Source organism: Pseudomyrmex gracilis, unplaced genomic scaffold (assembly GCF_002006095.1).
Source record: "Pseudomyrmex gracilis isolate BER0280 unplaced genomic scaffold, ASM200609v1 scaffold_100, whole genome shotgun sequence".
In the NCBI taxonomy this organism is placed as follows: domain Eukaryota; kingdom Metazoa; phylum Arthropoda; class Insecta; order Hymenoptera; family Formicidae; genus Pseudomyrmex; species Pseudomyrmex gracilis.
Window position 1 is genome coordinate 272,770 of NW_018020684.1, and position 26,769 is coordinate 299,538.

The window sequence follows — 26,769 nt, forward strand, 5'->3', positions numbered from 1 at the left end:
CTTAAACGTCTTTGTCCGGCTTTTAATTAAAGAATTCTCTCGTAAAAAACACGCATCAGACGCGATGCTCTCTTCAGAGCGAGAAAAAACCACGAGATATGTATAGCTATTATCTTCAATTAAGCTACGCCAGCTTCTGTCAGAAATAAAAAAAAAAAAAAAAAAAAAAAAAAAAAAAACTGCAGGAACAAAATCAAATAAAGAGCAGTAAATTCTTGTGTCGTTTAACTGTCGAATGGCTATTGTCAGATTAATAGAAGTAAAAAAAGTCACTAAAAGTACGTATTGAATTATTATCGTGCGATCGTGTGTAACTACCACAGTGTGTTTGAAATAATTTTTCTGTATACAATGCATGCGCCGCATGCATATTATAATTCACACATTCAAACAACAAAGGGAAATTGATCGTGTTTGTTTTTCGCGAACAAAACTCTCTCTCTTTTTCTCTCAAGCTTTGCGAAACTTGCACGAAAAGTCGCGTGGTACGCGATTTATCGATTACGAGATTTATTTTTCATGCAAACTTACAGTCTCGGTTGTAGTCAACCGTCGTGTACTCTCCCTCTTGCTTCGATACGCATGTATTGTTCTGGAATTCCCAGCCAGTCGGACACCAACATACCCCAATCAGGCACTGTGGTCGCGGCGGTTCGTCTGTTGTGGTGGCATCGGACTCGGAGTAACACGTGTACCCATCGCCTGTAAATAATCGCATATGTGAATAACGAGCAGAAAACACTTTACAAATTGCGGTGCGGTCGTTGCGCGTTTCACGCGACGGGATCACTCGTCGTTGTAACACGCGACAAATAGCGGTTCACAAAATTCGTCGCCCAATTTAATTATCCCATTTACTAAAGTGCTTCTCTCCGAAAATTCGTATCAAAATTAAAAGTCGCAATGTATGTGCCGCATAATATCGTATGCGAAAGAAGATTGTTCGAATTACACAAGTAACCACGATACTAAAAACTTTTGAGAGATAAAACACACAAGTTAATTAAAAGTTAATTAACAAATGCGATCTCTTTTATAAATCGTATCAATATTTCTCATACATATGTCTCATGTATGAACATATAGTGCTGATAACTTGTAACAATTAAACTTACTTCTTGTTACATCTTATTTACAAAGCACTTGTTTATTTACATATTTGTGTTTTTCAAAACTTTTATACACTGTTTCACACAAAGTGTGTTTGATTTTTCCCTTCGTAAATATTATTAACAGTAGGCAAGAGAAATATCCTTGAGCGCGTTTTACTCACCGATATAACCAGACATGCAAACACACGCGTTCCTGTTCGTATTTGGGTTGAAACTGCACATACCGAATGGCGAACAGTTATCCTCCTCGTTGCAGGGTGCTGTGTAAAAATACACAGTTTTCAAACTTATCAGTAAAAAGTGTGTCACATGATTGACGGTCTTTTACACAAGGGTTTTTGTATCCTCGAAACGTACCTTGTTGAGAAGGATAACAACCCTGTTCCGTGTCCTCGAATCCGGGCATGCAGATGCACGTGGGTGCACCTCCGATCATCGCGCATTGCTCGTAATTTCCGCAGCGAGTATCTTCGCAAGACGGTAATCCTATCACGGACAAAAATTTGTCACAGAATCAGATGTAGTGCCAAATACTGTTGACAAATAGTTGATAGAATTGATGTAAATTTTAATTTACACTTAAATGTTCAACTCACACATTTTTGAATTTTGAATTTTTGTCAAGATTGAAAAATTAACAATTTTCAAACGTAGAGAATATTGCGCTAAAAATATTAACGGATGTTAAGACTATTTTCATCGCTATCAGCAGCAAAGACTTTATCGGCTTTGCGAGATGTGTTACCGTTACACGATAACTGCGACTGGTATTCAGACGTTAATTGTAGATGAAAAAATTTATATGTTGATGAAAAATGTAATAAATGCGCGCTCACTTTCACAGTATCGACCGTCTCCTGTAAAACCAGGTCTGCATTGGCACGTGTGACTGCCTTCTTGATTTATGCACTGAGCGTCCGGTGAACACATGTGATTACCGGCCGTGCACTCGTTCACATCCACGCAAATCGCACTGCCGTTCTCCTCGTACAGATACTGGTATCTTTCTCACAATAATGTAATAATGTAATATAAGCTTATAATTAACAATTATTTGCTACTCAATAATAAAGCATAACGCGTCTACATTTTAAAATCGAACGCGATTCAAAGATCGATTAAAAAATCATAAATTGATAAATAAAAAACTTTTTTGAAATCACAAACAAAAGTGTCGCGAAAACATTATTATTCGCATAATGTGATAAAGAAGCTTTTTCTGAATTATTGTTCTCTATGTGTAGAGAAACCCGTTACACAGAAACTAATTGAAACGGTAGAAAAAAAGAAAACGCACCGAAAAAATTATATTCTTGTAAGTAGAAGATTTTATACTTAAAAAAATCTTCTTAAAGATTTTAGATGATATTCTTCTGAAATTAAGAATATATTCTTTATTTAAGAATATATTCTTAAATTATATTATTATTTCTTAAATTAAGAATATATTATATTCTAAATTAAGAATATATTCTTTATTTAAGAATATATTCTTTATTTAAGAATATAGTCTTTTTCGATAGTGAGATATATATGTTTTTCCATAGAGGCTTTTTATATTCTAATCAGTATATATTCTTATCAATATTACTATTTAGAGGATTTTCCTCTTAAAATAAGAAACTCTTCTTGGCGCCTATCTTAGTATAAAATATACTTAAAGTAAGTGGGATATCCTCAAAACAAAAATACAATTTTTTCGGTGGCAGATATGCACCGTTACCTTCCATATGTTATTGATTGGACCGATATAAATACAGCAAGAATACACCGAAAAAATTATATTCTTATAAGTAGAAGATTTTATACTTAAAAAATCTTCTTAAAGATTTTAGATGATATTCTTCCGAAATTAAGAATATATTCTTTATTTAAGAATATAGTCTTTTTCGATAGTGAGATATATATGTTTTTTTATAGAGGCTTTTTATATCCTAATCAGTATATATTCTTATCAATATTACTATTGAGAGAATTTTTCTCTTAAAATAAGAAACTCTTCTTGGCGCCTATTTTAGTATAAAATATACTTAAAGTAAGTGGGATATCCTCAAAACAAGAATACAATTTTTTCGGTGCGGGAATGAGAAAGAAGCTAACGGCAGATACGCACCCTGCGTTGCACACACATCTGAAGCTATCTCCGTCAACCACGCAAGAACTGTGAGGACCGCAGCTCTCTCGTCCTTGAATACACGGATCTTCTTCCTCGAGAGGTGTTATCTTGGTGTTGACGGCAAATCGGATGATGCCTTCGGTGTTCTCGTAACTGGTAATGCCTCTGAAGAACTTCAATCTGGTCGTATCGTCGTCGGGATCGAAGATAGCGTACGGACACTCTTGATAACCGATCGTCTGATCGAGGGTGAAAACGATCTCCCTCTCGTCGTCACCTCCTCGCGTGATTTTGATCGTGTGCTCGCTTTGGGAGCGTATCATTCCCGGTTGGGCGCGAGTGTATAGCTCGTCGTAATCACCGTAATCCACTTTGGTGTCTCTCTCCAGATTCGGCACCGTACCCGTAATCTCCGCTTCCATCTTCAACTGACCGAAGACGTCCAATCCGAGATAATTGCTGCGTATCGTCACTACGTCGCCGGTCGACGGAAAGGACAGTTCCGTCGTGTGATTGAACACGCCGCCTATATCAAATGACTTTGCGTGAATATTTTTGCGTGGAACTGGAACTCTCAACGTCACACAATGTGATCATACACTAATGATTTTTTATATATATCTAAATTATAATCAAATTAAGATAGGTATAGTTTCGCAAACTTCGTAGAGATTGTACGTGAGCTTCTTGCCTGTGAGCTCGTATCCGTTTTCGGTGTCGCTAATAGGTTTCGCAAACAACCAGCCGATCACGCCGCCTAAATTTCCCAGAAGTTGGAAACTAGCGCCAATTTCTTCGGGTACCCTCGATAAAGCGGTGTACGTTCGCCCGTCTTTGGTTTGCACGTAGCACTGAAGATCTCTTGCGGGAAATTCCACGCCGTTGAGCGTGCCGGATATTTGGCCAATAACACGAAGAGGCACGTCTGAAGAGCAAATCGTTCAAAAAAAACAATTTTACAATCAATGTACAATACTTTTACGTCTTCGCTATTACGTTACGATTATTGAGTTATCGAGATCATATTTTATATGTGTAAAATATACTCTTTTCTTGTTCGTTTTTGCACACATCGATAACAAAACAAACATTGAGGGAACAAAACGCACAATTTCGATTTTCTGTACTTCTTAGAAAAAAAACAGTAGTGATTTTTTTTTCCAGAACGGAATTATTGACGAATGCAAGCGACGCGATCATCAAAGAGCCGCGCGATCCGGTTCGAGGTATTCATGTTCGCTCCGTCTTTATGATGTTACCATGGAAGTCGTAAGAATCAGTCTCGTAAACTATGAATAGATCAGAGAAACACGGGCAAGAAAGCGCAGCTACTTACTGCGCTGAATCTATTTGCCCTGCAACGACTTCTGCAGTACCTTTGTTCGCGTTAGACGGAGCGTCGCGCAGTAAGTTCAGAGGGAAAACGCGCTCTCTTAGAGATCCCTCCCTTCTTTATTCCGGTTTCGAGAACACTTCAAAGGTCGCGTTTGCATGCCATTAGCTCGAGCTTATCTTTCAATGAGTTTGCACGAGTTTTCGACAATTGCCTGCTGATAAATAGCCTTACCGTTTGGCTGGCAGGATTTCCCGTTGCCGAAATAACCCTGCTTGCAACTGCAGCAGAATCCGATCTCGTGATCGATGCACATTGCTTTGCTGTGGCAAGTGGTGGCGCCGGTTCTGCAGCTGGCCGCTTGATGCATGGTCATGGTGTCTAACGAGTGCATATAATTAATTCAATTAAGACCGTGTGTGTGTGTGTGTGTGTGTGTGGAAATAACGAATTAGTTTTGTGATTTTTCAATTACATTTGCGCAAAAAAACAGGAGGCAGAAACAATGTAAGAATGTTTTTTTCTTCTTTTAGTAAAGCAAATATTTTCGGACGATTTAAATGTGAGTACGATTAATTATATGTAAAATCACATTAAATCTATATTACCTTGAATATTGTCGGGTGTCTTGATATTTTCGCCTTCCTCAATCGGACCGACTTGGAACAGCCACTGGCCAGGCCTGTTTACATTCGACCACCTGAAAACAATTGCAAAGGCCGCCATAAATACGTCGCGCGCGAATACAACCGGCCACCACATCTTCGCGCTCTCCATTACTCACTTGTCGACATTCTGAATTTGGTCCGTGCCCGAACCCCTTAGGGTATACATTTTGCCCTCGCTCATGAATCCAGCCTGCGCCTTCGCGTCTGGAAGCCCGCTTGGATGCGATTCACCCTGAATCCACTGTATGCCATTTTCCGGATACAGAAGCTCGACAAAGGAGTGCGTGCCGTTGGATGATATAGCGACCTGATAAGTATTCACCTGAAAAACGAACTCGGTGACTGTTATTCAAATGTTCGAAGACGTTTGCTTGCGCGCGTTTGTCTCTCACATCTCTCCGTATCTTTTCTCTGACGATAGGGCGATAGAAATTAAAAAAAAAAAAAAAATGTTTTACTTCTAAATATCAATTATTGGAGATATTATCGAATTTTTTTATGACATGGTTTGTTCGAAAGAAAATAAGAAGCATATAATAATGTTTTTATTGACCGTGAAAATAACCTGCCTTGTCGTTTCGCTCGTTGTAATAGCCAACGTCCACCCAGGTGGCCAGAAAGACGTGCGTCGGCACGAAATCGATGGCGTCCTTAAATGCGCTTCGAACTAATCCTCCGGCTCTGGCAAGAATCTCGGGAGAATCGGTTTCGCTCCAATAAACTGTTCCCGAGGCTCTGGTGTCGACGTGCGTGTAGAGAGGCGAGATGACGGGATCGTCAAGAGGAAACGCAATATTGAAGAACCTTTGCATAGCTCTGGCAAAGGAGAGAACGCCATTTCCATTTACCTGAAATCGAGAAAACCGATTTTCTAGCTCCGACGTTCATTAATCGACACGAGCCGCATCGCCTCGATTTCAATTCCGCGTTTAATGAAAATTCCAAAATATTGGAAAATTCGATTTCTACGCGTACGTCTTCAGGGATTTTATTTATATAAGTAAGAGAATTTTTAGAAATATAAATTATTTTGATAGCAAAATTTATACACGGAGCGATTGACAAGTATCCGCAACGACACATAGATAGAGCGACATACGAATATTGTTGTTGACAAGTTTTGTTCATCAGAAAAACAAATGTCAAACGTTAGCTCGTTATTGCACGTAATTATTTAATTTCTCTCCTCTCTTTCTTTCTCTCTCATCTATCTTTGTACACATATTTCAGAATTAAACAAAAAGTTAAAAAAACAATTTGTGTTATCTCTCCTATCACCGCAGCGTCTACCGATTAATTATTTAACTGATGTCGCGTATATTTATGCCGCTTTAATTTTTTTTTTTTTTTCTCGCAAAGCTGAGCTTAAAAACGCACATTCGTCACGACGTTTTTTCGCGACGTGAATCTTGATGGCGGAGTGCGTCGACCTGAGTCGTCGCACCGGCGCGTTAAACTCCGAGAGTTGTGCACTCGCGTGCAGCCGGCACGCGACAGTAAATCAGATCCCGTCGGTGATGCGCACACGGATGGAAGGTCGGCCGGCGTCAGCGGGTCAGCAGGTAAATTGTCGGCACGTGCTGCCAGCGAAATTCAATGATGACAATTAGAGGGAGGGAGATCTCTCTCTCTCTCTGTGCGCCTTCCCCGCGCGTAGTCAGTCCTCTCTCCGCAAGTCTCGCGATATACACGCACGTTAATGAGCGACCGCCTGTGTCGTCGAGGAGTCATTCACCCAACGACGTGCGCTCATTATAACGTTGCCCGAGAAGACGACGCGGTCGCACTCGTGTAAACTCGCAAAAAGAATCGCGAAGATCTCGTCTCGAGAGTGCAAAAATAGCATCTTGGTAGAGAGTAACGAGAGATACAATATTTTTTGAAAGAATCATATTATATTACTGTGATTGTACACTTCGAGATAACATACAAATGTACAAGCTCTTTTATATATATATATATATATATATATATATATATATATAAAATTATTTATATAAATATATAGAATTAAACTATAAGCAAGAAACAATAACACGAGCGCTGAAAAGTATGCGCAAAATATATTTTACAACGTACATCATATAAATTTTAAATTCAAATTAAATTTGACTATAACTCTCTCAGACAGTTTGATTTGCTTCTTATATAATTTCTTAAAGAATCGAGTAAGTGAAACAGTCGTTGCGAAAAATACCTCCGCGGTCTCTGGAGTTGGAAACGAGACGAAAAAGAAACAAGCCGAGACACCGTTATGTCATCCCCACTGAGGTCGCGCCGACTCGTTTCGTCAATTGGCTAAAATGATGTGCGCCAAACGCGCGGTTCTTGCACTATATTCGACACGATGCACTCTCTTTGTGTGTGCAACGTCAAAACATCCAGCTGTTTCCCTTTTCTTTTGTTTTTTTTTTTTTTGTAGAAAAAAAATTCGTTCGTCATTAAGGAGACAAAATTAAATTTCTCCGAAACGATGGAACCGCTCGAAATGCGCTGGGAGGCAGAAATCGACTTGGTTCACACACAGTACTTTTCGTATTAATAACTTTGATATTACTCAACACTGTGAAATTAAGTAAACTTGACGTTACCATCGTGTTCTATTGTCTCTTGATTTTTTTTCCCGAATGAAATTAGCAAACGACTCGCACTCTAATTATTTCCACGCATAAAAAAAAAAATTCGCACAACTTTATTCTCTCTCCTACGTGGATAGTTTATTAAACAGTAAAATTATCTTTACATTTAAGCGAGAGAAATTATTTGTAACAATTATTATTCGCTCGATTAATATTTATGACAGAGAGATTTCAAATGTTCGTGTAACATCAATCTTCGTTTTCTCACGTTCTGATTCGTCGACGTTAATTCTTATGCGCCACTCAAAGTCCAAGCTGGAACATCCGATTGCTCAAATGACCTATATTGTTTTCACGTGAGGTTAATATCACGGGCGCCGCATCGAATTTAACGCGCATGTCGCACATCGTTAACGAGCGACCCGGTTCAAGAGAATTGACACGAATTAGGGCGACAAAGTAATAATCCCTTGTTGCGACACACCGTACTGACATTAGACTTGTTTCATGATTTTATTTCAGTCACTAATGCACACGGAAAGATGTCGTCAAAAAGATTGTGCGTTTATTAATATTTGTTTTAAGATTTATACTTTTGTCGCGGAAGTACCTTTCGAGAGATATATCTTTGCGTTTGTTTTCAAAGTGCACTAAAGGCCAACTGTCTAACTGTCATTAGATCGGAAACACGTGGAAGCTCTTTTTGTTTTTTTTTTTTCAATATGCAATCGATATTATACGAGCCGATAATCATTATCGGTCAACGAGGCGCCCGATAATCGATGCCTGGCCAATGTCAGGCCGGTATTGATAGTCTTGCCGAAGCTCGTCTAAACGTGCTCGGACGTTTTGACATTCGCGTAAGTCAAGCTAGTGGGAGAACCCGGGCCGTTATCACAGCCGAGGCTATCGCTACGGTCATAGGTCAGAATCGAGCCGATGACACGCACGCACACATATGTAATCGCGGTGAATAGAGAGAGAGAAAACGGGTGAAAATAGATAGCACCGCGTGGAAGTAATAGAAGAAATTTGAACTGCCTGCCCGAACTCTTTCTACCTAGTCGATAACGTTTTGATGTTCGGGCAACGTCGAGCACGCCAATGGAAATTTGAGATCGATTCCCACGCGCTGACTAATATTTCAGTTTCAAACGCGGAACTTTTTGAGGGAAACTTTTTTGATGACCTTTTCATCTTTCCCTCTCCCTCCCTCTCCGACGGAAATTATCTCGCAGATGTTTCTGGGATAATGTGCGCAAGAGTGCGTTACATTGCGTGTTCATCAAAGTTAGTGTTTTTTAATATCACGTACACTAACCAATAAGTAGAATTGAATTTAAACTTTTAATAATTGAATTTATAACTTTTATTTCAATTAAAAACTTCAATTATATATTATTAATTAAAATAGTGACAGTTATTTCGTCTGCGCATATATTCTAACTTTGTCAAAGAAAGAATTTATTGTTACATACATACGTGAAAGAGAGTCGTATAAAATTTTTAAACAATTACACAAAATTAAAAGTACTTTAAATTTGTTTTTAATTCATCATAACGATTTTTACAAGTGCCATATTAAATTTTTTCTACCATCTAGACGATCAATGTAACTCGCCTCATTCGTCACGCACACAAGGACGTTGAGTCACAATAAATGCGTCGAATTCGTACACGCGAATCGCGCGAGACTTCGGTCTATTATAGTAACCTTTACGGTGCATGTGCACAATCGGGCACCAACAATAATAGCAGCGACCGTGAGGTAACGATGACGGCAGGAGATAACGACGGTTTCGGTAACGCATAGCGCACGCGCTAACGCAATCGTGCAATCGGCCGCAATCATTTTGATGATTGCGAATCGTCAGCGATAACCGACGAAATGGAGATGATTGTCGTGTAGGCAGGTTCTCTAAGTAGATCGTCGTGTTTTCGCTCGCGGATACGTGATATACATCTGTGTCACTCGCGATATTTGTCACCGTGCTGTGGGCTCGCACAACAATATTTAACGACTTCTCTCTTACGATTGGATTATCGATCTCATTAATTAACTTTATTGTTGCATTCGATTTTGCATTCGCGCCGCGAAAGACTTGGCGCGCTACCTTTCCTCGCATATTTCCGGCACAAATTGCACACCCACGAAAATGTCTGTCTGCTGACGAAACGGAGCGGACTGGACCTAGAGTCAAGAAAGACGAGCGAAGAATTAAAACACATGTTTAAAAAATTGTGGCCAATAGCAATTCTCTTTGACACCGCAATTGGATTTTTCCGTTTCTCCGTAGATGATTTCAAGGTTACGTCAAGGAGGTGTGTATGTAGACCGGAAGTTCACAGCCACGTGTGTAAAGAGAGAAAACTTAGAGAAACGACGGAAGAGACGATAATAAAATTAATTGAGAATTTCGTGCCGAGCTTAAGTTGAACTTTGTCGTCGGCGATGACACAGCCGACGACATAGACGAAGAATCGCGAGCGGAGAATTTCGCAATTCCTCCCACTAACCGCCTCCCGCTAACTAATGTGGGAAAACGCCAAGGCTAATTGCACGGCGGTTGCAAACCGACTGTCGTATTATCGTCTATCTTGATGCAAGCGCTTGATTGAGCACGGGAAAAATGCATACGAGAGGTCTGTTACCGCCGTAACAGACGTTCTTCTCGTCCGCGTACGAGAAGATCGAGAACACAGATCGTCGGAATCTGTTTTCAGCTCGGTGTGTTTACGAGAAATCAAGTGGCGCACGCTATTTTTAAACTGTGCTTTGTACGTTTTCCCACAACGAAACATGCGCCACTCGGAAAGAAGCAGATGCAGGAAACGCATCGATTTTTTTTTGTTTCTCGTGGCGCTGAATTAATGCGTTCGATTATCAAGATTAATGACGATGTTTACGTATGCGCAAACTCACACTGGCGATAATGTGAATTTTTCTGACGATCGACATCGTCGCGTGTGAATGTGCGTTTGTTTGTTAAATTTGCGTAAAAAAATTTTGCCGCATTTTATTTTTATTTAATTAAGTTTTATTGCGACAACAAATTACTTTGTAAAGCGTTTAAATATATAAATTTAAAAGGCTCGATCAAATGTAATAATTCGTATATCATATGTTGTACAAAATATGAAAGCTGTGGCTGCACAATGCCGCGCTGTGCGTCAACATTGATAGTACAATCGCAATACAGGTAATATCTAATTCAAGGCAAAATCCTGTTGTTCTAAGCTTTTATAATCTTTCTATATAAATAAATAAATAAATATATATATATATATATATACACACATATATATATAGTCTATATATATATATAGACTCTCACAATTATCCGTTATTATACTTTGCGTTCGTGTTCGTCCGGTCGAGTTTCTGCGCGTGTGATTCGGCTCGATACGCGTCCATAAGGGAAGCTCACGTACGCACGTCATCAATAATGCGACGATGATTCGTGCGGACGCTTGAATTATTGACGGACCTCGATGAATGGGACGGATCACGATGGATCATGATTTTAATACCGTGCTTTGGTGACGGCGACTGCGAAAATCATACCAATCTGAAAATGAATTTCACCAGCGAGACGACTAAAGGCTCCTGTCACGCATGCGGTCGTGAAAAACATGGAATATTATCAATAAATAGCAAAGCGTAAAATGTGTCGTCAATAAACTATATATATTTATTACAAATTAAAAGACAATTAAAAATGTTTTGTATTCTAATAAAAGAAAATACTTTGAAATTTTATACACCAAAAAAATTGTATTCTTGTTTTGAGGAGAGAGAGATATATATCCCACTTACTTTAAGTATATTTTATACTAAAGTAGGCGCCAAGAAGAGTTTCTTATTTTAAAAGGAAAATCCTCTAAATAATAATATTGATAAGAATATATACTAATTAGAATATAAAAAGCCTCTATAGAAAAACATATATATCTCACTATCGAAAAAGATTATATTCTTAAATTAAAAATATATTCTTAATTTCAGAAGAATATCATCTAAAATCTTTAAGAAGATTTTTTAAGTATAAAATCTTCTACTTACAAGAATATAATTTTTTCGGTGTATGGAATATAAAATTAGGATCAATGTGAGAATCTAGTATTTTTTTTTTTTTTATCAAAATGTAAAAACTGTGAGCGCTAGATCGCACGATCATAGTTCACTGAAAATGCTCCCCGCTGGTATAGTCAAGGTTTGCGGTTTCAGCGGGAAAGCTATTTCTCATTCGAGAAACTGTTGATAACGCCGGTTTACTCCTTGTGGGGGCGTAATGCATAAACGCTTCCACGCATGAGCTCATGCACCTTGATTCGTAATAAATTGCTCCGGGGAGATGAGAATCCTTCGCGTTAATCTGCGCGCGCGAGTAGTCGGCGCATAATTAACGTTCATTCATGCCGCCACCTCCGCGATAGTACGAGCGATGGTTCGCGGAAAAGTGAGATCACACGCGTGTCCTGCGGAACGTTCTTTTAATCGCTAAGTTAGCGCGCGTCTAACGATCGCGCCGGTGCGTTTGAGCGATGATGACTCAAAATAAGACGCGCGCGTATCGAGACTCGAACATTGTGTCCGTGACTAACAAGGAAACAGTCAGAATTGTCTTTATGAGAATTTTGACGACCTTCGAATGCGTGTGCGATAATTTCGATCTACGTTCTTCTCGGTATTCGATATGCGAAACAATCTTTCGAGATACCATTACGTAAAATTTTCAAATCATCAAATGTCACTTAAAGGAAGCAACTGCGAGAGTTTTTGTGTTAATAATAGTTAATAAGCGGACTTCCCGGTGTCGCGCGCTTTCGCTCACAGTCAAACTTTCGACGCGCAAACACCGACGCGATGGAATCTTATCGCACCGTCTCTCGACGCGCGGTATGTCTGGATGCGCACCGTCTTCCGGTTTGCGCCGCTCTCGCGCGCATTCATTCATACGAATTAACGGGCCCTCGTAAATTGTAAGCGCGAGAGACGAGAGCGCAACGCGATGCGTCCGTCGCAATTAAGCGCGATTGTGCGCCGCCCAGAGAATTCGTCATCGCGAGCGCAATGAATTCGTGTCATGTCGGAAGATGTCACAGCCGGATTAGACCGCGAGCCGAATTGAGAGAATGACCGAACGCGCGCGCGCGCGCGCGCGGCTCCGTTGTCGTCTAGGCGCGCGCGACAAATTGATATTAACCGAGAAATTACCGCGTCGCTCGTCGTGTCTCGCTCTGTCTCGGAAACTTTTTTCTAGACCGTAAATTGAAGTTCGTCACGCGGACTCCGCGCGCTAAGTTTCCTAATCTGTATAAACAGCCAGCGGAATTTTCTCTTTTTGTTTCCGGAAGATAGGGTAGATAAATATAACGTGGGGTGTGTCACGTTGGCGTTACTGTCTTCGTTAATGCCTCAAGTTTTCTGTGATGAATTTAGAATGAATCTGTTCCCGGCACAAATTTGACGAGAGACACGTCGGCGTAGTTCTTATCAGAGAAAATTGAAGAGTAACAAGAAAATAACTTGCGCAGACAATTTCAAAGAGTTTATTCTAAGACGGAATTTTAGTTCAAAGATACAAGACGGAATGTTTTCAAAAAAAAAGTTGCGAGCGATAATTCTGTGCGTTAAAGTTTTATTACGTTTCTTTTTTTTTTTTTTCAGGAACACAACGAATCACGCGAAAAGCGATGACACAAACAGGAAAATATAAATTGAAGGTGAGAATGTAGAAGTGAGCATAATTTTAGAAAAATGATAAATGTGATGTCCGCGACATCACGGTGACAAAAATATCTTGGTAACTTGTATAAAAAAAATATCGTATCATCGCGTATATTTGCAACGGGTTATCGAAAGTCGCGTTTTTCTGTTTGACGTGTGATGTTTTTCACTTTGACGATCAGTTTATAAGTGTAACTGTAAAAATAGCAGACTCAGTTAATAATAACAAGTTTACGACGCAGCGTGTTAATGCACAGTTTATAAGTGAGAGAATGCTGTTGAATTATTTTAATTTATCTTGAGAGAAATTACATAGAGAAAATTGCAACGCAATTGTTGAATCAAGAAGGATGTTTAAATGTCGTAACTGCGCGACAATTGTGTGAGAAAAAGTTGTTTTCTCAAGTTACATATTTATTTGTTCGTGGGACGAACTGTATTTCGTTATTACACAGTAATATACATATTCTATTAGCGTTTACAAAACTCTAATTTACGCACATTTTAAAACATTTACGAAATGTTATTTATTCAAGGTGTTTAACTTACGTACGTTTTCATCGAAGTTAATTTTTTCATTAAGATTAATTATGTATCAATTTTGTCTGCAATTTTAAATATTTAATTTGCACCGAAATTCAAAAGCTGCGATACTGAAAGATAAATTACACCAACATTATAACAATAAAAAAATTTGTGTGAAGACACAATTTTTAAAACTCTGATAAAAAAAGAAAATTTGTTTAAACCTTTCTTCTCTCTTTCTCTTTAATAAAGTCATTGAATTTAGTAAACGTCACTGCACCCCTCCAATGTCAAAATCAAAATTTCAATATAGATATTAATTATTAAAATATTGCATTCGACTGACAATGTCACCAATGTTTTTGTTTAACATTACGACGACGTTTTTTATCATACCACCGAAGATCACGAGCATGCGAAATGTCATTCCGGACAGCAATTTTCACGAATCGGTACTCACGAATATCGAGTTGTAAATTTTGTCGTAGAAGGCGATGGGCGTCTTGAGGGCCGCCTCGGCGGACATTAACATTCCGTTGGGGTCAGTCTCGAGGGCGGAGGAACCTGGTCCCTCGTATTGGTACAGATCGTTTTTAGACAAGGCCGCGGCGAAGGGCGCAACGATCGGGGCCAGCGCGATTAGGGCCAGCAGGCCCGGCAGAACGCTCCAGCGTGATGCGTCACGAGCCATTCTCTCGGACTGCCTTAACGCTACTGCTGTTCGACTTGGCCACGACGTCTCTTCTTGCCGCCCCCTAATCGCTTTTGCCCGCCGCTTCTCCGCGACCGGCGCGACCGTCCGTCCGTTGTTCCGAACACATGAAACTCCACGCTCGCTTCCCGCGTTCGCTGATAATTTCGTGACACCGCTCCGGTTCCCCACCGTCGAACCACACGCGACTAATATGCAATCGAGTGCGTCTCTCGAACGAAGCGTCTCTCTCCAACTTCTCTCTCTTTCTCGTTTTCTCATTCGATGTCTATCTGACGAACCGCTCGTGCCGCACAATGACCACTTGGCGTGACGATGTGCAGATCTCCGGATCGGTTTGTGAATATAAATATAGTATGCTCAGAAGATCAGACTAATCAAAATTAGATAGATACTTTATTTTTCTGTTGTGACATATATATCACGGTGAATGATTTAATCTCTGCAACGCCTGTGAAGGAAAATCACTTTGAGAAGTTTAACAATTCCGGTTGAGTAATATCTGTGCGATCTTGACGAAGTCATTGGAGACGTAATTGTTAAGCGTTGCGTGTGAACGTTACAACTCATTATTTAAGCGCACACGTTTCGATTGAAGAGATTTCGAGCGAAGACATTAATATTTCATTTTCTGATCAGAAGACGAGTGAACTTCATGTCGAGTGAGAAGTTTCGTATATATTTGACTCTCTGAATGACGTGAACACGCAGAAAATGTTGCGCGAGATTTAAATGACACATTATTGCAAATAACACAATGAAAAAATAGTTTAAACATTATTAACTCATAATTATATAAAGACGCGAGATTGGGCATTTTCACGGTGAAGCATACGGCGTGCGCGATACATAAATCGCGCATACGCGGCGCTTACACAGGTATCATTCTCGCATTATAGCGCGCGGCGCATTTATGCCGCACATATTCTCTTCGCACGCGGCGTCGTCGTTGATTTAATTGTATCTGCGAACGATCCATTCAAATGCCAAGGTCTCCGCGATTATGCGCGAAACATATTGTAATCAGCGCGTGGATTTTAAGGATTTAATTGCGGACTATAATCGCATTTTATCACCGACTAGCATAATTGGGCTGCAAGGTTGCGCATCCCGCAGCTAAATTAGCCGACATTAGCCGACGCAATGATTTTCGAGCATTGTTTTGCATCGCGATAGCAAAATTGCGCGATTTGCATATCGAGTCAATTTACTTTTCAATTGTTTCAAAATTGTAAAACGTAGCGTGTTTCTCTTCTATTACTTTTTATATTTTTGTCACACAACTCGTTCTCTTTGATTTATTTAATTTCGATTTTTATTTAACAAAAAAAAACTAAAAAATTATATCAAACGCTTGAATCTCTCTGCCTTTTGTAAATGTTCTAATTTTGTTGGTTATGAAATAATTCAACACACACTGTTTGCAGCGACATTGCAGCCCAGCTTTTCTTGTATCGGCTAAAAAAGCAAATTGACGTTTATAAATTGCGGCAAGTTACGACGAAGCCGAACGTGTTTTTCACGTGTTGTGTTATTACGTGCTTTGTTCATCCGTCACATAATTTCTCCGAGATGGTTCGCGATTTATCTTGAACGTCGTGCCCGTTTTCTTCGCAAAGTCGCGTGCAGCGCGACTTCTCGCGTTGTGAAACAAAGCATCAAGCCAGTCAGTTAGACTAACGGAGGTGGACCTACATTCGTATATACGACGCCTAGAATTGCGTCGCAGTTTAAGAACGTCCCAATAAATTGTCTCAGGAATTCGTCAGGGTCGTTCTTCTTCCAGCGTTCGTTCGGTTTTGAACGAAGTACAAGCTTGTTTATTTTCGAAGTAGCTCAAACCGTTTGGAACGGAACAATTTTGTGTGGCGATCTGGTGATTCGTTGTACCCATTTCTCCCGTTACAACGTCGACAAAGCGATACTTTTGCTTGTAGCGTTTTATTGCAATTAAACGACAAGAAAAATTAATTGGATTATCTCTCTCGATGATGTGCTATAAAAAGAAAAATAAAATTTTGTAACAGGGGATAAGAGAAAACTTTTGAAAGAGAGATGCACGTTGTAAATTGATCTTTATTACAAGAAATTACATGACTAATTTGTACATATAAAATATAAATATGGTACAAGTACTATATGATACAGAAGACGCGTGTGTTTTTTTCCAGTGGAAAGTGGAAGTGGTAGGTCGCTAGTTACAATTAATAATTACTATCACTATAATTCGTTATTATTTGTTGTATTCACGGTAGACGGACTGACACGCTCTTGGCAAACGCTTTTCCTAAACTCAATGTTTTTTTTTTGAATTCGGACACGCGACGATATAAAGGTAAAATAAAACATCACATATTACATACACGAGAATGCGTTTTTTTTTTTTTTAACGTTTCACGCGATAAACTATAAAATAGTCGTCTTCCGCGATCATAACCGAGAGAAGACGAAAATAAAATTCGTCTCTCCGTGTAAATTAATTAATTCTCACGTTGGGAAGACTGTGTGTGGGCGAACGAAACGCTACGCTGTAATTTAATTACAATAATAATTATCGTATATAAGCCGATCGCGACAGTTCGAGTAATCGATTAGCGCGCTGTGGTCAATTTGCGAGTATAATCTTTCTCGCGCGACGAACGATCGGTTCAACAATTATATAATTTATACATATCGGACATTCGTTCTCGAACGAAAGGAACCGACGGAGATAAAGCAATGACACACCATTTCAAGCGGCGAACTCACGTCTCTTTGGTCGTCGATGAGTGAGACACAGAGAAACGAGCGTACAAGAACTATTGTTTTTTTTTAATAATCTAACGCGGGGGGGAGGGGGGAAGGGAGACACGAAGGAGTCACACTTGGTTTTCGTTTTACTTTCCACTCGTGGACGGGCGAGTCTGTCGAACGGCGACGACAATCTACGGCGCCGTTCTACGAGTCCGTGTGAAAATGACGCTCGTCGTCGTGCCTTTACCGACCCGCATTTACATCTCGGTTTTGTTTTAGAGCGTATAGCGGCGGCTATCTATCAAATGCGGCTACGTAATTTTCAGTCGGCAATAACACGTGAAAAGTTCGATCCTCTCACTCTTCGTTGCGTTAAGTCAATAAAAAGCATGCTCTCAGGTATATTAGACGCCCGCATTTAATGCTAATTGCGAAATGTAAATGCGGGTCGTGTGTGTGTGTGTCTGAGTATATATATATATATATATATATACATAACAATCAGTCGCGTGTTCGTGTTACTTCACGTACAAGTTTGCATTGTATGTGTGCGCTTATATATTCATATACATATACGTGTGTATCATGCATAAACGAACGTCAGGGTACAACAGTTCGGGACGAGAAAAACGGATGGTTTTCCATCGATATTGGCCGTCGGTCCACCACGACTCGCATTCAGAAAACTAGAATACCTCTATTTCTGCCTCGCATTACCCCCTACACCGATTTATTTTCATCCTACCTATTTTCATTCTTCCCGGCTTCATCCCCGCGCCTCTCCCGTGCTTTACATCCTCTATTCGCGTTCTCTCTATCTCTCTTTCTCTCTCTCACACACACTTTCACCTCACAAACATTCTTTCACGATGGAAACAAGAGTTCGGGCACGCAACTATCTTCCTTCGTCTTGTCGAGTTTCATTCGTACAAATCGTAAAAATCTCTCTCTTACGATTAGCAAAAAGTTTACAATTTATAGTTAATTCCATCTCTCTCTCTCTTTGCTTCTTATCTTTTTCGCGCGCGTTCTTTCTCGCACTCATTCCGTTCCTTTCTCTCTTTTCAACTTTCTCTCTCTCTCTTTCTCTCACACACTCCTTCGCGTTCTTCTAAGTGAGTTACAGAGCCCTACGAAGTGCGGTAACTGCTGATAACGATTAAAGCTACGATAATACCATGAATTAACGTGCGTGCATTAGATACATCATTACGTACGGCGCGTTTTTCGTTAACTTGATTGAACGTTTAATCGTATAAAAGGTTTTTTTTTTTTTGCACTTTTTTTGGCAGTGCGTTGCTCGCTCACTCGCGGCCCCAACTGTGGTTTCTCTCCTTATTTCGTTTGGCGTTTTCCCAAAATCGAAGCTCGAGTATTTTTTTTTTTTTCTTCCTTCGGTGAATAAATTTGCGTTTACTATCTCTACATAAATATATATCTCAACCTTCCCTCGTTACGAGTCATTTCCACATCGACAACCCCTAGTTAACTTAACGCCGCTTTAACAAGTCCTCTCGTCCCTCTCTGAATCATAGCCTCGGCAATAGACAGAGATAGAGAGGGAAAACTTTTGAATCAATTGTTTGTTAATGCCACTCGTGTATTGTGGCCGACCTCAATTATCGATATTGCGTAATCGACGTTCTCAAGACAATCGTGGTAATTGTTCGTGATCGGCTTTCTCGATTTTCACTCGACTGTCATTCAGTCCCGCGGTCGACTGTTTACTTCACGATCGACTTACGGTTTTACGAATATCGACGCGTGTCGTATTGTTTCTAAATTGAGATGAATATCTCTTAGTCTACCGCGACGGGTTCATCTGCTCGCTTTGTTGCATCGCTGTTTCCCGATGATGAATACGCGGTTTGGCCGACTGGCCGGCAGTCTTTAGGTCGGAAATCTCTCTCTCTCTCTCTCTCTTTCTCTCTCTTTTAATAGTTTGCTAATGGCATCAGTCATCACACAAGATGGCAGCGATATAATAATTCTAAATGGCTCTCTCTCTGACGAAGATTAAGACGGTAAAGAACAAAGCACCAACTCTCACGTTAATACCGATATAAACATTGCGCGAAATATTATTACATTTCTTTTCGAAATCGAGGCTCGTTTTTGCCACATATAACAATTGCGAGAATTACTTAACTTCGTCTTCGTTTGGTTTATCCTGAGAATTATCGTTGAAACTGAAGCAACCGCGAAATCTCTAAACCACGAATACTCTGTGTTTTTTCGGCTATATAACTCCGTTAGATAAAACTTCCATAAGACACATGCGTGTGTGCGTGTACGTGTGCGATATTTCGGTGAAAAAGTTTTAGTTTTTTTTTTTTTTTTTTTTTTTTTAAGTTCTTTCTTTTTAAAACTCGCGTTTTTTTTTTTTTTTTAATTTTGCTATATAGTATCGTTTTCGAGACTTAACAGTAGCGACGATGTACAATGACACGATGACGATACCGCAATATATCATTTTATAATAACTACTGGACGGAGTCGAGCGACATCGACGCCATAATTATCTCGGCTTTTAATTTATTTTTCTCGTCTCATTCGGCGACCTCGCTCGTCTCGTTTTCAACGATTAAATTCGTAGATAGGTGGGTGGGCGGGATCGGCGATCAACACGCGGTCGTGCGTGCTGATCTGAATTTACGTTAGGTGGTCTTAATCTCGGCCGATGCCAGTTGCTGAGGAGAACAAGAGTCGAAGCAGGTGACCAAGAGAACGTGGCTCTTACAGGCTTCCACTCTTTTTTGCAATATGCACGTCTCGGCCGTGAGAGCTTCCAAAAATGACGGATCTCGCCAGTCCATACTGTCCTCCACGTAAACTAGTTTTAGGACAAACACAATAAAAAACGCGACGATAAGTATCTCATCACTGATTAAGACTCGCTAATTTAACAACTGCAAAAAATACGTGCAAACTTTTTCAAATAAAAAATAATAATAACAGTAATGAAAGATTGTGATAAAATAGATGAGAAATAAGAAACTACGTTGAATGTAGCAAAGATAAAACTGTCGTATTTATCGCTTTAAGTAACCACAAATCACTTCAACAAAAATTTTAATTTAATTTAAGAAATCCTGAAGTGTAATAAAGAAATGTTTATACGTAGTTGTTGTTTCTTAAGATTTTTGCTTTATTTTACAAAAAAAAAAAAAAACTTACGATTGTAGTCCCAACGGGTGTCGGGCACCATGAGACGCTTCTTGGCGTTGCGCAGTTCCAGCCTAAGAAGGCGCTGGCGCAGGCGCAGGCTGAGTATCTTGGACATCGTTCCACGTGGGTTCGAGCGCACCCGTGCGCGCCTGTCCAGGATGTCTACGTCCTCGCCTGTGTACGCGAGAATCGCCGGCGCCACCGCGGGCGGCCCCGGCTGACCCCGGCAGTGGGCCAGTAACCGCCGAGGCCCGCACCCTACCGCCCGCCGTTCCACCGCTGAAACACCCGCACAACGTCGAAGTTAGAACTCCCAGCGCGCCACCTGAGGAGAATCACCGCACGGCGGGACTGTTTTTAGAGGGCTTGCGTGTCCTTCTCAAGAAGGATTCCGAGTAGTATCTTGTACATTCGATCGCGAATTCGAAAAAAATTCAATAGGTTTAGAGAAAAAATAAGCGGAATCAAAGCGGATAGATTCGGACAGAGCGATTGAACTAACAACGGCTGAGTAAATTTTCATTATAAGTATTTTTGTCAAACGCACGCCAATCCAAGAGTTCGGAAAAAAAGTTGATACTTTATTTCAAAATTTTACTTCTGAATTATTGTTGGCGAGAGAAATAAGATTTGAGAGTCGTCACAATAATTGCGCGCGCTTTTTTTTAAACACAAGCAGCCGATAGACGCTTGACAATTACCTTGATGTTCTTGTAACGCGCCGGTCTGTCTGGACGAGTCGCTGGCGATGCTGCTCGTTTCGCTGTCCCTAACGATACTGTCGTAACCAGAGCTCTCGGCGCGATGTCTAGACAACGTGGCCGGTGATAGCTTGGTCGCGCGTGGTGTTGTGTCCGCACCGGAATCGGAACCCTCCTTGTTCAGACCGAAAGTGGAACCGATGAGGATCTTGCGTTGCATTCGTCCGGAGGACGGAGCCGGAGATGGCATCGCTAACTGCATAGGTGTACCGCCTAAAATCAAAAAAGAAATACACAAACGTGTATTTAACAGAAATCATCGTTTCAAATAATTTCTTATACAAAAGCGACGAAAATGCGCCAAGCTGTAAATTAATTTGATATTTTATTACAAATGCAAATGTGTTTATTCGTAATAAATTTAAAATCCTAAAAACGCGCGCGCGCGCAATGCGTTAATCGATTCGTACCCTGAATTTTTAAATCCTCCTCGATGTCGGACTTTCCCGTTACCGTTCTCTCGGATCTCTCGGCAGCCGTGAACAACTTCTTCGCCTCTATGTACTCCTCCTCGGGATCCGAACCGGACGCTCCGTTGCCGGGTATCCTTTCGATCTCCTCCTTGAGATTGGGATTCGACGCTCCGTCCGGATGCCTGAGGCTGGAGATGTTGCAGTCGCCCAGTTTGCCGCAGTACCTTCTTGGACTTGCAAGATGAGCGACGCTGCTCGGGTACCAATAAGAAGCTGTGGCGGGTCTGGACATGCTCTGACGACAATTGTCGCAGATTTTTTCCTGATCGGGTTTGCCCGCTATATAAGCGGGCTCGCTGTAGATGCTGCCGTGATTGCTCGCGTTGTCGTTGAACAAGACGTCCGAAAGAGACAAGGATTGACAGCGAGATGGCGGACGGAAGGTGGTCGCTGCTGGAATTTGTCCTGCGTTAATGTTATGGATGTAGATCGTAGGATAGTTGGCTATATAGTGCCTCGATTAAAGTCTATTGATTATATATATTTGTTCGATAACGAATCTTCGATCAAATGTGACCGATCTTGATTTTTCCGTAATTTCATATTTTGAGTTTCGCAAGTTTATTATTTTGCCACTCCGCCAAGACGCAGATAAATTGTAAGAAGCGTCGTTCTTTTGGAAATAAAAATTTAAAAAAATCTTGCTTCCAACTAGTATCTTGCAAAATACACAACGATTGAATATATCCGAACCTCGCGAGCAAGACGTTAAAGCTCGTGTGTACGGATAGTGCGGATAATCCCGACGAGAGTGTGACAAGCAACGTCCGTCTGCGAGAGAATTCGATATCACGAACGGTAAAAGTAATCTGTCTATTTCTTTTCTTTCTTTTTGTTTTCATACGACTGACCGAGCATCCCGACCCTCGCGAAAACCCCCTGTTAAAACTTACATGGAGCGTCTCGCACGTTGACAGTGGAGGAGTTTTCTCTCTGGTAAGTCACAGAATTGGAGACGTTGGCGAGCGCGAGTTTGCTTTGGTAGAGCTCGTGAAGTCTGGCCAACTGATCGAACTTGTGCCTGGTCTCCTGCTCGAGAAAGTCTTCGTGGTCGAAGTACGGCCTCGGTAAAACACCCGCGCCAACCGGCGGCGGATAATGCGGTCTGTATCTCTCTGTGTCCGACATCACCGACATGGAGTCTGGAAATGATTTCTCTGTCTCATACGTTTCGCTCGTCTAAGTTTATATCTCAACGTGCAAAAGAAACCGTCCGGTGGACAAAGCGAAAACGGGAAGGGGGAGGAGAGAGAGAGAGAAAATGGCGAAACTAGCGGGCAGCTGTCCGCCTTGGTTCGAAAGAGGGACGCAATGACACGTAATTACATCGGTGTTTCTCTTTTTTCGAGGAAAAAAAAATTATTGTCTCTTGCTGCGCAATGCGGCCTATTGCGCGTTCTTTTAGGGCCGAAAAGTTGATTAAAAAAAAAACGACGCGAAGAATAGTTTTTGCAAAAGTTTTCGCTCGCTAAGTTTATTCGCGACAAAAAATAATCACAAAATGAAATCAAAATTGAATGCGATTAGAAAAACGGTCTTCGTCAATTAAAAATCATATAAAAATCGATTATTTAGGAAAAGTAACAAATTTTTTGATTTTATTTAGAAGACGCAAATTTGACTCACCTGTGAAAGTTGACACTACGGTGAGATTTTCCTGGCTAAGAATCCTTAAAGGATGTTCTTCCTGATCGCTCTCGGGCAGAGGATTCTCACCCATGCAGAGTGCGATGTCCTCCTCGGTCACCTGCAGACACGAGTCCTGCATAGGTACCGGCTCCAAGTCTTCCACTTCGACGATCTCCAGAATTTCGTCTTCGGAAGACAACGAATGTCTCGACGGAAGAACGATATCCTTGTGCGATAGATTGAGACTTTCCATGGAAACCTCTCTGCTTACTCCATTGCTGAGCGGTTCAATCAGCGGCAACGGTGGCGGCACGACAATTTCTTCGTCGTCATCTTCGTCGTCCGGCAAATCGAGTTTTCCCTTATCGACGCTGTCGTCCATCACCGGACTGGCCGTTAAATCCAATCCCGAATCCGTGTTGGACTTGACGTTGAGTAGATTCAACTTGGCGCTCAGCTTCTCGGTTATATCTTCGATCTCGTTCGCCTTCAAGCTGTCGCTTTCCGCGGTTGATAACGACGTGTCGTCGTCTTCAATGCCGCTGCAAGTCTTGAACTGCGTCAACTCCTTGAACTGACCGGACGATTGGCCGGAAGACGTCATCTTCGAAGACTCGAGCCGCGGCGCGGCATGTTTCGCCCTTTGTATTTGCGACGATTGATTCTCCACCCACTTCCTAATCATGCTCTTCTTGTGACTGTCCATGAAACCGTAACCGGAGGTCGCGTGCTGATGCTGAGTGTGAAGCTGCAGCAACGGCGCGCCGGTCAACTGCATCGGTCCGTCCACCCAAGTCTCTCGCTTGTGGTGAGGATCTTTCAGCAAGTGCCTGGCTTCCGCGACTTTCGACTTGGAAATCCTCGGACCGTCGATCCACTGCTCGTCGGACGCGCCGCTAGGCGCGGCCACTGGAATTTTGCTACTCGGCGAATCGTTCACTTTGGACGTCGATGCGCTCTTGGACGAGTTCTTTCTGGCCGGGCTCGCTTTTGGGGTCGCGCTGTGCGCCGGCGAGGTCTGCTTCGACGCGGTTTGCGTCAGCGTCTTCACCGTCTTCGAGGATTTGTGAGCCGGACTGCGTTCCTCCGAAGACTTGCAGGGTTTCTCAGCGGCTGAGCCGCGAAGCACTCTGCCCATTGCGCAACGATTGTCGCCCGAGTTCAAACTCGGTATGTAAACGGGCGGATGTTCGCCGTCGGTTGCGTCATCGGCGCTCGGTCCCACGTAGATGACTGTGTCGGCCGACAAATCGCTCGAACTCGGATCGCACTCGCTGTTCTGTCGCGCCGCTTCCTCGCCGGAACTTCCGCCGCTTCCCGCCCCGTGCGTCCCGCTTCCGACCATCTTGCCGACTTTTCGACGTCGCATCCGATGGATCCTAGACGCCACTTGAACGGTGGTGAGCGTTTCCGTGTAGTGCTGAGCGTTGGGTGACACATGAGCTATCACAGCCGCGTGGCAGGTCAGAGAACCGAGACATTCTTTCAACAGTTGGGTGAGTTTGTGCTCTTTGTACGGTAAGTGTTTCTGACCGTTGAAGATCGCGAGTATAATGTTGCCGAGACCGGAAAGAGGTATTCCGCCCGAGGACTTGCCGCGGTCTGAGTTTCCAAGGTCCATCAAGTGCAGCCGACTTCTACCGCCCGCAACTACACACAGAGTCAAGAAACAACGTTCGTTCTGCTTAAATGCGCAATACAAAGCGGAAGGAAAATAGAAGCGAGTGCCGCTTAAAAGCAAACAAGTATATATATATATATATGTATATATCAGCGTTAAAAAAATACCAAGTTAAGTTTCTCTTCCGTAAAATATTTTTGTTTTCGCTTTCGAGAAAGCAGAAAACCGCAGCACAGTGATTTAGAGATTCGCACAAGACAGGATTTATTTACCTCCACCTTTTCCGGCTACGCTGTACTGATACACGTGCAGCGTGTACAGCATGTGAGCGTCGCCGTCCTCTCGTTGTCGACCGGCGACCGCCGCGTCGAGGTAGAAAGCCGCTCGTTCAGCCGTGGGCGCGCGAAGCTCGCTGTGCTGCTGCAATTGAAGGGTACCAAACAGCGGATCGTCTCTGAGATACACGGCCGGCGATTGTTCCGAGTCTGGGAATAATAAAAGAATCGTCGGTATTACGCAATGCTGTTTAGCATATCTCGTCGTGTAGCGCATCGTGGAATAAACGCAATACAGAAAATACGTTTCTGTATTGTTTCTTACGTAACAGTGTGTTTTACATCTGTCGGGAACAGAATTTATTTTCGCAGATTTATTTTTAGTTTAAAATACAAAGATAATTTTTTTAATTGTTTTTTATTAACAATATTACAAGAATGTTTGTTTCGTATTTGTTATAAGAAAAGACTGTAAATCAGATTTTTTCTCAGCTTTTTCACCGCGCGTACAGAATTTCATCGCGGAGCTCCGCGCGGAGAAGTTCCTTCCCTCCTCCCCCGAAAAATTCCCCCGTTTATTTGATTCCATTATTTCGCGGAAAAATAATATCCGCCGAGAGAACAAAACGAAAAGAATCGAGATGCAGGTGCGCACTACCCGGTGCCATAAATCGGTCGAAGCCGGGCTCGAGATATCCGCGGGACGCCTCGTTCTGAGTTACGACGTCGATAAAACGTCGGAAGATATGTCGCGAGAAATATCTACGGTATCGCGCTTTATCACGCGTTCCGCGTATTCGCGACGATCGGTCGGTCGCGAGAATCCACGTGGAGAATAATCAACGTAATGCGAAACGCGAGGCTGTAAATAGTGATCAGCGTAAAAGGGCAATTACGAAGGGCGACACGGAATATGGGCGCGTGAATCAGCCGAAGCAATCGTCGTATTGTCGTCGTTGCTTCGCCCTGCAAATAAAGCAACCTGGTCGTAAAAGAGTGGACGAGGAAGAGGCAGTTACGAGAAAAGTTTATTCGGATAAAGGGGTTTCACGGAGATCACGAAGAAAGCTCTGTCGGCTATCAATTATGTCAGATTGAAAACGAAAGATTGACAAACGTCACGATTGCGTGAGATGTTAAGTAAAAATGAATCTCACGCAGATACATGTAACTGTAAAAGAACAAATATGGGACAAATATCAATAGAAGCACGTCTTGACGATTAGTGTAGAAAGTATTTTCTATGTGTGTGTTTTTTTCATCTTTAGTCGCAAACTATAAAAAGAACATTGTGTAAAAGTGGCTACAAAGATAAAAAAGAAAAAAATAAATT

At 41.6% G+C, this 26,769-nt stretch overlaps 3 protein-coding genes across 5 annotated transcripts in view; all 3 read right to left on the reverse strand.

Annotated features, from left to right (window-relative positions):
• The window catches only part of LOC109855851 (nidogen-2), a 20,314-nt gene extending 5,544 nt beyond the window's left edge, over positions 1-14,770 (reverse strand). For all 3 annotated transcript variants that reach the window (XM_020430514.1, XM_020430513.1, XM_020430512.1), the window contains exons 1-11: positions 14,525-14,770; positions 5,799-6,077; positions 5,346-5,551; positions 5,170-5,261; positions 4,796-4,942; positions 3,920-4,153; positions 3,226-3,754; positions 1,949-2,115; positions 1,470-1,598; positions 1,274-1,372; positions 532-702 (exon numbers count right to left, since the gene is read on the reverse strand). In XM_020430514.1, the coding sequence (XP_020286103.1) occupies positions 532-702; positions 1,274-1,372; positions 1,470-1,598; positions 1,949-2,115; positions 3,226-3,754; positions 3,920-4,153; positions 4,796-4,942; positions 5,170-5,261; positions 5,346-5,551; positions 5,799-6,077; positions 14,525-14,755 (2,284 nt within the window). In that variant the 5' untranslated portion in view covers positions 14,756-14,770. The remainder of the gene's footprint in view (positions 1-531; positions 703-1,273; positions 1,373-1,469; positions 1,599-1,948; positions 2,116-3,225; positions 3,755-3,919; positions 4,154-4,795; positions 4,943-5,169; positions 5,262-5,345; positions 5,552-5,798; positions 6,078-14,524) is intronic.
• Positions 14,771-19,849: 5,079 nt separating this feature from the next.
• On the reverse strand, positions 19,850-20,805 carry LOC109855859 (kinesin-like protein KIF26A). Its single transcript, XM_020430522.1, has 2 exons — positions 20,687-20,805; positions 19,850-20,342 (listed from the first exon to the last, which is right to left on the reverse strand). Exons 1-2 carry the CDS (start codon positions 20,790-20,792, stop codon positions 20,167-20,169), a joined length of 282 nt encoding a protein of 93 aa, XP_020286111.1. The 5' UTR covers positions 20,793-20,805; the 3' UTR covers positions 19,850-20,166.
• A 34-nt stretch (positions 20,806-20,839) lies between these two features.
• LOC109855860 (kinesin-like protein CG14535) overlaps positions 20,840-26,769 on the reverse strand; it is a 138,764-nt gene continuing 132,834 nt past the window's right edge. The window contains exons 6-12 of the mRNA XM_020430525.1: positions 25,434-25,646; positions 23,538-25,190; positions 22,805-23,053; positions 21,849-22,304; positions 21,379-21,651; positions 20,920-21,002; positions 20,840-20,851 (exon numbers count right to left, since the gene is read on the reverse strand). Coding sequence (XP_020286114.1) covers positions 20,840-20,851; positions 20,920-21,002; positions 21,379-21,651; positions 21,849-22,304; positions 22,805-23,053; positions 23,538-25,190; positions 25,434-25,646 — 2,939 coding nt within the window. The remainder of the gene's footprint in view (positions 20,852-20,919; positions 21,003-21,378; positions 21,652-21,848; positions 22,305-22,804; positions 23,054-23,537; positions 25,191-25,433; positions 25,647-26,769) is intronic.

Bases quoted from the DNA above. Each gene is read 5' to 3' on its own strand.
- LOC109855859 (XM_020430522.1), bottom strand. From the start codon at position 20,792: ATGTCCAAGATACTCAGCCTGCGCCTGCGCCAGCGCCTTCTTAGGCTG. The intron at 20,343-20,686 runs GTAAGTTTTTTT...TCCTAAAACTAG, and splicing joins CACCCGTTGGGACTACAATC to TTTACGTGGAGGACAGTATG.